Source organism: Leopardus geoffroyi, chromosome E2, assembly GCF_018350155.1.
Source record: "Leopardus geoffroyi isolate Oge1 chromosome E2, O.geoffroyi_Oge1_pat1.0, whole genome shotgun sequence".
Lineage (NCBI taxonomy): Eukaryota > Metazoa > Chordata > Mammalia > Carnivora > Felidae > Leopardus > Leopardus geoffroyi.
Window position 1 is genome coordinate 18741517 of NC_059335.1, and position 12886 is coordinate 18754402.

A 12886-nucleotide genomic window follows, 5' to 3' on the forward strand; every position below is an offset into this window, starting at 1 on the left:
ACCAGTGTTCATTTACCATTCTGAAAATCCTAGGACCCTTAAGAATTATGCTAATTATGCTCTGCCTGTGCTCTATAAATGGAACAACAAAGCCTGATGACAGCACATCTGTTTACAACATGGTTTACTGAGTATTTTAGGTCCACAGTTAAGACGTACTGCTGAAGAAAGAAAAGAAAAGAAAGAAAAGAAAAGAAAAGAAAAGAAAAGAAAAGAAAAGAAAAGAAAAGAAAAGAAAGAGAAAGAGAAAGAAAGAAAGAAAGAAAGAAAGAAAGAAAGAAAGAAAGAAAGAAAGAAAGAAAAGGGAGAGAGAGAGAGAGAAGAAAGAAAGAAAGAGAAGAGAAAGAAAAAGAAAGAAAGAAAGAAAGAAAGAAAGAAAGAAAGAAGAAAAGATTATTTTCAAAATATTACTGTTTAATTGACAATGTCTCCTTTATTCTGACTTTTCTCCAAAACCATCTTTAGGGCACCATTCTTCCTTCCTGCAGCCCAGGTGGATTTTTGTCTCATCCTCACCTATCTGGTGCTCTTTGTGTCTCCTTGGGAGTATACAGGGTAATAAACATATTCCCTCTGGAAATGGCTCAAATATGAAAAGTGGATGTGTTGGAAGGAAATGGGAGTGTCTTATAAGGACCCCCCGAAAAGTGAAACAGTAAGTAGATAAGAGTGATGAAATTAATAGCTAATGCTCACTGAATGCTTTTGAGGTACAAGACACTGCAAACATTTTATACAAATTAACTCATTTATCTTCATAAAATCCTGTGAGGTATTACTATCACCATTTATAGATGTTGAAGTAATTTGTCCAAGATCATATAAAGCCACTAGACACGCAACTTGGATTTATAGTCGGGTGACATGACTTCTGGGCATAGTCTTCACACACATGCACACATACACTTTTGAGCTCTTGAAAGGTATAGAGTGTCTTTTATTTACCTGGCCCACAGATGCTCAAGAAATGGTTAACAGAAATGATGGAGTAGGATTCTCCATCAGTGACACTGTAACATCATGATCTTAGCCCAATCTGCAACAAGGTAATACACTCTCACCACTTTAAGTCCTCACTGTCTTGATTTAACTCTGGCTTTCTTTTCCTAGTTCAGTATCACTGTGAAGAGAGGGGCCAAGATGGCAGAACAGCATGGAAGTTTTTTTGTGTGTCTCTCGTCCCTGAAGTGCAGCCAGATCAACATTAAACTATCTTGCTAGAAAACCGGTATGAGGATTAACACAACAATCTGCACAACCTGAACCACAGTATCACTGTGAAGGCGCTTTAAACCAAGAATTGTAAAACGTTATCATGTGCATGCTTATGCTTTTTATATTTTTTATTTTTTTCAACCTTTATTTATTTTTGGGACAGAGAGAGACAGAGCATGAACAGGGGAGGGGCAGAGAGAGAGGGAGACACAGAATCGGAAACAGGCTCCAGGCTCTGAGCCATCAGCCCAGAGCCCGACGCGGGGCTCGAACTCACGGACCGTGAGATCGTGACCTGGCTGAAGTCGGACACTTAACCGACTGCGCCACCCAGGCGCCCCATGCTTATGCTTTTTAATTGTATGTGTTTAATTCATTCAAAGTTTGAATATTTGGATGAATCCTCTCATAACAAAATAACAAGGTAACATCAAACTACATGTAGTGAAAGCAAATAAAATCTAGGGATTAAAGTACTACTTCAACTGTGTGGTACCAGTGCTTGAGACAGGAGGAAGGACAAAGAATGGGAGAAACAGAACACTTGCCATTATCCCACAACTGTACATATATAGTGGCCAATCTATCCATAATTATAACAGTTCTTAAACCTTGACATCATGCTGTGCTTAAGTCTCTCAAAGATCCTTCAACATTCCTTAGAATTTTACAATGTCTTAAATAAAACTAAATCAAAGGAAAGATAAATGTCTGCTTTTTAAAAACTCACCATCCCATTCCAAATCTACTATCTCTATTGAGAATTGCTATGGAATGTGCCTTCATCTCTTGGCTTTGTTAGGGTTGCACATACACTAGAGTATTTTGTCTAAAGTTGGAACCCCTATCACTCATTCCACATCACAATTACATGTGATATAATACTTTTTAAAATAATTTCTTTCTTATGACACGAAACACCATAGAGAGCATAACCTGAAATATAAGCTATATAAGTGCCGTTTACTCCCAAGTGTCCAGACAGTCCTAATCCAACCCAGACAGGATTCTGTACTATCCTTCTAGTCACAAGACAGGAAACCATAAGACAAGCAAGATTATTCCATTTATCTAAAACTTAAGACTACTTGAAGCCAGCCCCTTTACAAACCGTAATTACCTGTCAAGGTTCAGTGTAGAAAATAAAATGCCTCTCGAGCATTTCAAGAAGGCACATATTACAAGTAGCTGTTTTCAAACTTGGTAGGCAGGCTGGAGGAAGGGTAATGGCGACAGCTCTGTACTATTAATTTCAATGTAAACTCCCGTAACTATGATCCAGGTTTGAGAAATGACTTTTGCTGTTATCAGTCATGCTCCCAGCAGGGATACCTTAAAGCCACAAAGCACTGAAACTAGACTCTGGATCATGGAGTCCAGATAGAGTTAACATGACAGAACAGGCCCGTGTACTTTGCCTAGAACGACTCCCAGAGTGTATGTGCCCACACACAGGTAATTAGTACTCATCCTTTAAGATTCAGATTGAAAAGCACATCCACCATTAAGCCTGCTCTGATCTTTCATAGTTTGTTGTTTCTTGGCTATGTTCTCACTGCACTGGTAAAAATTAAAATGTGTGAATTAAGCCAACTGGAAATGGACTGTGAATTATCTTCACGAAAATAAGGATATTCTTAGCACAGAGATCAAGCCATTTTTCTCTAGCTTAGCTAGTCTCCCGCTAAAGCACACAGGAAGGCTTAATGCTTCAAGAGGAAAGTAAAAAGCTTCGCAAGAAATATCAGTGTCACAGTGAAAGAGTTCATTATATACAAACTGATTTTATTAGAGACCAAAAACTTTATTCACACCACCTTTTACTTCTTTCGCAGCTTTAATTTTTAACTTTAAAACATTTCCTGGATCCACTGGGTGACTAAATTATCTTCACATGCCCATTAGCTAAAGAAACTTCTATGCAGGACTCGAGTAAAATTGTTTGCTATTGCTATAAGAAATGCATATTCATTTATAATCTACTCATTTGCTCTCCTGTAGAACTGCTTACAAATAACATCATTGTAAAGAAAGATTTACACATAACTCCTACGTCCTTCAGGCTGTTCTAGCATTAATCTTGTGAGGTCTAGCAAGATAACGCAATGAACAGTTTGCTACATTTCTCATACAAGCTTTCTCTCCAGTGTGAATTGAGACAGAATAAGGGATACACTTTCACTGAAGGACTTCCCACAATTTTTATATTCATATTGCTTCTCTCCTGTGTTCAATAAGAGATTCATATTGCCTAATGTCTTTCCCATATGCTACATATATAGGGTTTTTCTCCTGTGTGTACTTACTTCTGTCAATTAAGGGATTAACAGTGGCTAATGGCTTTCCCGTATTTATTGCCTTTATGAAGGCAATAAACATTCTCTCTACAGTGTGAACTGTGATAGACAGTAAGGCTTGTATTACTGCTAAAGACCTTCCCACATTCATTACATTCAAAAGACTTTTCTCCAGTATAAATTTTCAGGAAGGATCTATGGCTAAGTGTATTATGACAAATATCGCATTCATACAGTTTCTCACTTATATGATTTTTCACACATAGAAAGATTCATATGGCCTAAAGGTTTTTCCACGCTTATTGCACTACTGGGTTTCTCTCCATTATGGATTTTCTGATGGGCAGTAAGATTTGAACCTTTGCTAAAAGCCTTCCCACACTCATTACATTTATATGGCTTTTCTCCAGTATGAATTCTCTGATGTACAGTAAGGTTTGAACTACAGCTGAAGGTCTTCCCACATTTAATACATTCATAGGGCTTCTCTCCAGTGTGAATTCTGTGATGTTGAAGTAGGGATGACCTATGACTGAATGCTTTCCCACATATACTGCATTCATAAGGTTTCAATCTAGTGTGATTTCTTAAATGCATGTTCAGTGATTCTGGCTGGTTGAAGGATTTCCTGCATTTCTGACATTCAAAAGGTTTTTCTTCATTATGAATACTCTGATGCTGAATAAGAAATGACAAGCTGCTAAAGACTTTCAGACATTTGTTGCATTCGAACTGTTTCTCTACAGTGTGAATTCTCTGATGTCGAGTAAGGTGTGAGCTACAGCAAAAGGCTTTTCCACATTCACTACATTCATAAGGTTTCTCTCCAGTGTGAATCTTCTGATGGTGAATGAGAGATGACCTATGAATGAAGGCCTTCTCACATATTCGACACTCATAGAGTTTTTCTTGAGTATGAATTCTCAGATGTTCAATGAGATGTGAAACACGACTGAACGACTTTCCACAGTTCATACATTCATACGGTTTCTCTCCAGTGTGAGTACTCTGATGATTAGTAAGTGATGACACATGGCTAAAGGCCTTCCCACATTCAATACATTTGTAAGGTTTCTCTCCACTGTGACTTATCTGATGTCGAGTTAGGGATGAGCCATGGCTAAACGTCTTCCCACATTCATGACATTCGTATGGTTTCTCTCCGGTATGAATTCTCCAATGGCGATTAAGGATGGATTGCTTGCCAAAGGCTTTCCCACATTCATTGCATGTATAGACTTTCTCTCTATTATAAGAATGGTTAAGGGTAAGAGATTTGCTCTGGCTGAAGGCTGCCACACTTTCTTTAGAATTCAAAAGTTTCTTCCCACCATTGATATCGTCATTTTTTATAACAGGTTTTTTTGGTAAGCTCTTCTTAAATATATCATGTTTATGTGATTTCCCTTCAGCAGAAATTCTTTGTGGTTCAGAAAGAATAGACTTTAAATGGAGGATGCTTCTGAATTTGTGAATACTTTCCCCAGTGGGACTTTCTCTAAAGGTGAGGGTCACAGGACTGAAATGTTCTATCTGATTTTCATGCTTCCCCTCCAACGCCTCTATAAATTCCCAGTCCTTGTTAAAATTTGAGAATTCATGACTTTGTTTTGTAATTTTTTCTATTATTACCATTTCGGGTGAATCTTCATCATAAATATCCTCCTTCATTAATAATTCCTTGTTTTCCCATCTTGATTCCCAATCTGAAATATATCAAGAAAGCAAAACACTGCTTTTTCTGTACTTCTTAAAAAGAAACTTCTATGGAAGGATTAGAGAACTAGAGGAAAAATAGAGCACATCTTCATCCCCAGAAAGCACATAACTGACAATTCTCATGTATTCAATCATTTCTGAACAAAGTTCAAATGGAGCAGAAAACAGAGACAGCTTACAGAGATGGGAACAGAGAGTAATCAGGAAAATGAGTTAAATACAGGCAAACAGTCTGTGGAAAAAAAGTGAAACTGTAAGGAAAAACAACGCACAAGGTATTCTGGATTCCAAGCCAACGTTCTATTCTGTACCTACATTTATGTGAAAGACCCATTTTGGTCTCACAGCCTTGGTTCTCCAACCTTCAGTTATTCTCAGTTTACTGTCAGTTAGTATGCTTAAAATGCACAATTTATTTTCTTAAGTTTATTTATTTATTTTGAGACAGGGGAGGGGCCGAGAGAGGGAAAGCGAGAATCCCAAGCAGGCTCGATGCTGAGTCCAGAGTCCAACATGGGGTTTGATCCCATAAACCATGAGATCATGCATGACCTTTGCCAAAATCAAGAGCTGGATGCCCAACCGACTGAGCCACCCAATCTCCCCAAAATGCACAATTTACAGTACTGCATTACACAGTTAACAACGAACAAAATAAATATTCTTTATCGCTCTAAAAGATTTAGGCTTTGTTTGTGTAGGATCTGTATAAAATCGTATCATTTATTGGACATTAGAAAACATTGTTCCTAGAAACTTCTTTATACATTCTTTACTTCCTCTATCACTCATGTCCACATTTGACCCTCGAAGCTCAGCCTTAGGGGAAAACTCATTTGCCATCTAACTGACAGCCTTTCTTTGCCTAAAACCATTTGTATATTTTTCCTTAAGTGGACTTAAAGAGAATAATTTGCTTCATTTTGTTGCAAATAAAATAACAATCTGAATTACAATGATGGCAAAACCTCCATTTTTGATTAGATAACATAAGTAATGCAGAAAGATAATAAGCCAGGGTGGAGGAATGGCTGTTTTGACATCTAAGGATCCCTCATATGTTACATTTGGGATCTCTGAAGAGAGTACCCCTAAAATGTGCAAAAATGCCTCCATACTTTCCACAAGCATGTTTAACAAAGACTTCTTTTGCCTGATTCTCCACGACTCATCTGGAAACATACCTTTTGACAGTTTCTTCTGCACCATCCAAGGTTCTTTCCCATCCTCCAATAAACTGATCACATACGGCTTAGGTATGGAAAGACCTGCTTACAGGAAAAATACAGAACCTGTTTAAACTGTGGTCCTCATGAAGGAGAGGCCATCATCATAAAAGGAACGAAAGGAAGTTTCACTGAAATGGGAAGATAAGCTTCAGGCAGGGCACAACAGAACTCTACACATCCTTGGGAATCTGAAACAAAATTTCAGCCATTTACTCAAGAGGATCTCTAGTAATTGACAGAAAATCTCCCCCACTGGGGTAGAGAAGGAGCTTTGCTTACCTAGAGAAACCAGGTTCTCATAATTCTGGACCATCACATCCTTGTATAAATCCCTCTGAGCAGAATCTAGCCATCCCCACTCTTCATGAGAGAAGTCTATGGCCACATCACTAAATGTCACCTGAAAGAGCAAACGTATTTAGGCTCAGTCATAGCCAGGGCCACTTCTCTCACTGACTAAGGGGCAAAATTACCCTGGTTGTAGAAGAAAGGGAACAAGATTCAGTAGTTACAGCAATGATCAGGGATCTAAGTTACATTGTAATTGGATAATTATGTGTTTGGCACTGTTTTACAATAAGGGTAAGAGAAATATGAGAGTTTTTGCTTCAGGAGAGTTTTTTCTGCCAAAGGAAAGAAAATTATAAAATTTTTAAAATCAGCATTCAACATGTGACAGCATACAGTCAAGTACTTAGTTGTATTTTTTTTTTATAGCTTACATGACAGGTAAATAAAAAATGATGATCCAACAAGGTTCAAAAGAATGATCCAGTATGTTCAGAAAAAAGACATCTTTATATTAAAGAAAGATACATATATAACTTGTTTATAAACAAAAACCATTTATGGTATATAATTAAACCTTGTATTGATGATCTGTAATTTAAAAAAAATTGAGACCCATGGGCAAGAAAACTAAAGAACAGTTTCATGCCATAGGCAGTCCTTAAATTGGACCTTAAAGTACAGGCAAAGAAGGGCACCTGGGTGGCTCAGTCGGTTAAACATCCGACTTCGGCTCAGATCATGATCTCAGGGTTTGTGGGCTCCAGCCCCACGTCAGGCTCTGTGCTGACAGCTCAGAGCCTGGAGCCTGCTTTGGATTCTGTGTCTCCCTCTCTCTCTGTTCCTCCCCAACTTGTGCACTCTCTCTCTCTCTCAAAAATAAACACTAAAATTAAAAAAAAAAAAAAAATTGAAAAGTACAGGCAAAGAATCAGAGAATACATTTCAAGGAAAATATTCTATGAAAATAGTACCCATTCATGATATTATTTAAAATAGCAAACCTTTAGAAAAAGCTTAAATGTTCAGTAACAGCTTACTCATTAGTCAAACTATAATATGTGCAAAAAATGTATACATTTAAAATGGCATTATTATTATCTTTCATTGATGACATGGACATTGTTTGGCTATGATACATTTTTCACTCCAAGTGGCTGATTCAATATTCTATTATTTTATTTGGATATTCGGCCTGTATATTCATTAGTGATACTGGTCTTTGGTTTTATTTATTTAAGTGTATTTATTTACTTTTAAAAAATTTCTGTTAACATTTCCTCACTTTTTGAGAGACAGAGACAGAGTGTGAACAGGGCAGGGGGCAGAGAGTGAGGCAGACACAGAATCAGAAGCAGGCTCCAGGCTCCGAGCTGCCAGCACAGAGCCCAACGCAGGGCTTGAACTCACGAACCGTGAGATCATGACTCGAGCTGAAGTCACAGTTCAAGTACACTGGTCTATTGACCAATGTCAATAGACATTTCAGGCTGGATTATCGTGGTGGGAGCTGTCCTGTGCATTGCAGAGTGTTTAGTTAGTAGCACCCTTAGCCTCTACCCATTCCCCTGCACCCCAGGGCTGTGACAACCAAAAATGTTTCCTCCAGACATTATCAAATGTCCCCTATGGGGAGGGCTAAAGGAGACAAAATCACCCCTGTTGGAGAACCACCACTTTAGAAAATTTTCACAGTTCCTTGAAAGATTCTTAGCCCTACCTACCTGTGCTCAAGATGTTCTCTCAGTCTGGTATAACTTCACTTCTATCTCTGCCTCCCTGGTCCCCTGGGTCACCAAAACCAGTTCCAGCCTTGCCTCCTCAGGGATGCTTCAACTCTTCTTGCCCCTTCAGTTGCCTGGGCAGCCTGGGATGTTCATTCATCTTTGTCCCCAGAAGCACTTAGGATATTTATTCCAGCACCTATCTTAATTTCTTATGCTTTGTCACTTTTCTACCAGCCCTGTACTGGCTCAAAACAGTAGCCACTAGCCACATTTGGCTATGTACGTTTAAATTAATAAAAATTAAAAATTAAGTAAAGTTTAAAATTTAGTTCCTGAGTCACTTTAGTCACAGTTCAAGTACTCAATAGTCACACGGGGCCGGTGGCTCCATACTGGACAGTACACAAAAAGAACATTTCCACCACAGTTCTCTTAGGGGGTGCCTGGGTGGCTCAGTCAGTTAAGTGTCCAATTCTTGATTCTGGCTCTGGTCATGACCTCATGGTTCACAACTTCGAGGCCCACATCAGGCTCCACGCTGACAGTGAGGCGCCTGCTTGGGATTCCCTCTCTCTCCTCTCTCTGCCCTTCCTGTGCTCTAAATAAGTAAAACAAATGAAAGGAAGGAAGGAAGGAAGAAAGGAAGGAAGGAAGGAAGGAAGGAAGGAAGGAAGGAAGGAGGGAAGGAAGGAAGGAAAGAAAAGAAAGAAAGAAAAGAAAGAAAGAAAAAAAGAAAGGAAAAAAGAAAAGAAAAGAAAAAAGAAAAGTTCTCTTAGTATTGCACTAGATTACGAAGTCCTGTATGTCACGGGATAGGACGCTCAAACCTATGTAAGATTCTTCCCAACAGATATTTCACAAGTGTTTACAAAATGTATCAATGAAGGATTTTGGCAACTAGTTCACTTTAGCTTTTACTTAAAAAAAGTTTTTTCCCCTAGTTATCTAATATTCCCAAGAAACCAGACTCTGCCCAACGTGCACATATGCCACTAACACTATGGCACTAACATATGCCAGGCGTCACCTTCCACCTGATGATCCTACCCTTTTTATTCAAGGATCCTAACCATTTTTTCAAAGTTCATTCACTCAACAACGATTTACTAATGTTCCGTGTAAAGCTGTTCATGTGACTTGTTACACATTTCTGCCCAGAGCCACACATACACAATCATGGGGGCTTAGTCAGCTTGTATGCCGTATCTGGCCTCAAGATCAAAACTGGCCCTTCTGTTCCTGACGCCAAGAGCGATTAATGTGCCTCATGTTCCTCCTTGAGCCAAATCAGGCTGGCCTCCTAGAATGGATCAGGAAGGAAAAAGGAATATGCAGATGCCAGGCTCCTGGGTGAGATATGGTAAGAGAAACAAAAAACAGCTTGCTCAGCACTGCACTTAGGCAAACTTAATGACTAACCATAAATCACACAAGGGTAGTATATGTACATATTGCCCTGTCAGGATAGCTACTCGGAAGTCTCACCTGAGGGGAGGATGCTCCTTCCAGGACCCTTGGGACTCCAACTGGGCTGGTCACCGAGGGTTTCCCGAGCCAGAAGGTCAGATGTTTTAAGTACCTGATTTGCTGTGTTAAGCCTTCTCTGTTCTTCTCTATACTTCTCTCCCTCTTTATGTTTACTATAATTGTTTAATTCCTTATATTCCCATTCCCTTATAATTAATAAAGTCTTCCTCCATGAAACCAAAAGTGCGGCTATGGTGAAAACTTATTATTTTGAACAACCAAGCATCAGTTTTGTGCCAGATGCCACTCTGGGTCCTGAAAACAGTCAAGACAGGGGGAAAAAAAATCCCTCCTAGAGGGAGGAGACCAACAATGAGCATATGCACTGACTACTAAACAGTGTGTTATCTAGTGAGTGATAATCACTTTGGAAAACAACAAAGCAGTGAGGAGGAGTAGAAGTGATTGTTAGAAAAGTTGACTGCAGGTGTTAGGAGAAGCTTTCCTCAGAAAGTAACCACTGAGCAAAGCTATGAAGGAGGGAAGAATCAAGCTTCTACATATCTGGGGAAAGAATATTCCAAGCAGATGGTACAGCAATTTCCAAGGCCTGGAAGCCGTAGCCAGTGTGGCCAGAGCTCAGGGGAACAAGGAGACAGAGTAGTAAAGAGTAGTAAGATGAGATCAGAGGGATAAAAGCGTAATTGCACAAAGCATTTTGGTTTCCTTCCTTCCTTCCTTCCTCCCTCCCTTCCTTCCGAGAGAGAGAGAGAGAGAGAGAGAGAGAGAACAAATGCAAGAAGCCAGCAGGGGAGGCACAGAGAGAGAAGGAAAGAGAGACTCTTAGGTTCTTAGGTTTCAACAAGGATCCCGATGCAGGGCTCGATTTAACGAATGTGAGATCATGACCTGAGCCGAAATCAAGAGTTGGACGCTTAACCAACGGAGCCACCCAGGCGCCCCTGCACAAAGCGTTTTAAGTCACTATAGAACTCTGACTTGAGTTAGGGTCACTGAAGAGTTTTAAGCTGAGGAATGACAGGATGGTGGTGGCGGTGGTGGTGATGGTGATGTTGCAACCATTGGTGAGATTCTGTAGATATCCGGGATGTATTTCAGATTCAACTAGGGCGTCTGAATGTGTTACAAGAGAAAGGAAAGAATCAAAGATGACTCCAAACATCTCTTGACTTGAACAACTGAAAGGACTGGCATACCATTAACTGAGACCACATGATACCGCTTTGACAACTGTAAAGCAAATAACCTAAAATTCTACACATGAATTCTGAATTGTAATTAAAATTTTTTTTTTTTTTTTTTTTTTTGCTCAAGAGTCTACAGAGGCTTCAAGCAGAAAAATGGCAGAAGAGGAGCACTGAGAGTAGACAGTACTTTGGGAGTTCTTCCGTGGGCTCCATCCTTTGCTATAATGAAAGCAATCATAGATCCGGTCCCTAAATGGACTTTGTTAGGTAGGAACTCGTAAGAGAAGCAAAGCAAACACTCAAGAGTTCTGCTAAGGTGTTTCAGGAAGATCCGGGGACCTTACCGACTTACCTGGAACATGGCTTTGCAATTTCCAATAGTCAACACAGTCCTCTTTTCAGGCTCTTGTCTTAAAGAAGAGTAGTGTCCTTTGAAGGCAGATCAACACAAAAAAGAAGCCATGAAAAATGAGGCTTATCTTGCAGCTCTGTAACACACTTGCAAGGAAAAGTACACTGGGAATCACTTTCTAAGACTCCATTCTTCCCCTGAACTAGCAGAGTGTTCCTTAGCACGAGGTAATTAATCATTCACCAGGCGCCAACGGTGTGTAAATCTACTATATATGTGTGTGTGTGTGTGTGTGTGTGTATAAGTATACATTTATTTTATACACACACACAAGAGGCAGGCTCACAGAACAACAGTAATCATGTGAAGAGCTCGTTCAGTCTTCACAACTACGCATGGTGGACATTCACATTATTCCATATTTCTCTTCTAAAGGGTGAGAAAACTGAAACTTAGCGACGCTGAACCCATCTGTTGAAGGCTGCACACGTGAAAAGCGTCAGTTTCATGACCGGATTGGCTAAAAACCACTGCGGATGGGGTTTTCTTTCAGTGCGTACCCTGCACACTCACTCGCCCATTTCCTTGTCACAACTCTAGGAGGTAAGCGATACCCCTTTTACAGAGAGGTCCAGGAGGCTAAGGCCCAGGCGGTGCTCCCCCCGCGGGGTAGACTAGGCAGCAGCGTGCCCGGCGCCCCGCCGCCCTGCTGGGACTCACACTTGCCTGAGTTCCGGCGGGCCCTCCCTGGCCCCGAGGCCCGGGCCGGGCGGACCAGAGCCCGCACCTCCGCGGACCAGGGCCGCCGCCGTCACGAGAACCACACTATCCCCGGAAAATTCGGCCGCCTTCCCGACACTACCGCGGGGTGGACGGAGGACGGAGCCCACACCAGCTCGGCATTTCCCAGACGCCTCCGCGTCAGGGACAAGTTACCGGCGCTTCGCACGTCCCCCCGTAAAACCACACTTCCCAGAAGGCTGCGCGGCCGTGCGAGCTCCGGACGCCCGGCGAGAAAAACGGCCGCGCTGTCTGAGGAACGCCCCGGCGGATGGCTCTCGTCACAGAGCTGCTCCACCGGAACGCGCACGCGAAGTATCCAGGGGACAACAGGATCGCCCTCTGCTTGCTTCTTAAGTACAATGGCGCCCGAACCACGAAACTACACTTCCCAGAAAATTGGCGGCCGCGAAAGGTCTTCCGGGTCGCCGGTCTGCTCACGCGTACGTCCTCCTGCCGGGACGTGGGCCGCCCTTGCTTGGTGCCGGCGGAGAGCTGGCCTCTGCCGGCGGAAGGTCTCCTCTCGTACAAAAGCCTGGGCCACTGTGGTCAGCACGTGAGGGTCTTGAGTGTTCGGCGTCCGCTTGCCCAGTCCTGTCGTTCC

At 41.3% G+C, this 12886-nt stretch overlaps 1 protein-coding gene across 5 annotated transcripts; it reads right to left on the reverse strand.

Annotated features, from left to right (window-relative positions):
* Positions 1–911: 911 nt before the first annotated feature.
* ZNF181 (zinc finger protein 181) lies at positions 912–12469 on the reverse strand. 5 transcript variants are annotated; one of them, XM_045442494.1, is made up of 5 exons: positions 12229–12469; positions 11503–11579; positions 6740–6860; positions 6416–6502; positions 912–5218 (listed from the first exon to the last, which is right to left on the reverse strand). In XM_045442494.1, the coding sequence occupies exons 2-5, from the start codon at positions 11509–11511 to the stop codon at positions 3753–3755; spliced, it is 1683 nt and encodes a 560-aa protein (XP_045298450.1). In that variant the 5' UTR covers positions 11512–11579; positions 12229–12469; the 3' UTR covers positions 912–3752. The 5 variants fall into 5 exon arrangements, with proteins under 5 accessions (XP_045298450.1, XP_045298452.1, XP_045298453.1 ...); XM_045442496.1 differs by having other exon boundaries at positions 2980–5218; positions 6416–6499; XM_045442497.1 differs by having other exon boundaries at positions 2980–5218; positions 6416–6499; positions 12223–12469.
* Between the last annotated feature and the right edge of the window lie 417 nt (positions 12470–12886).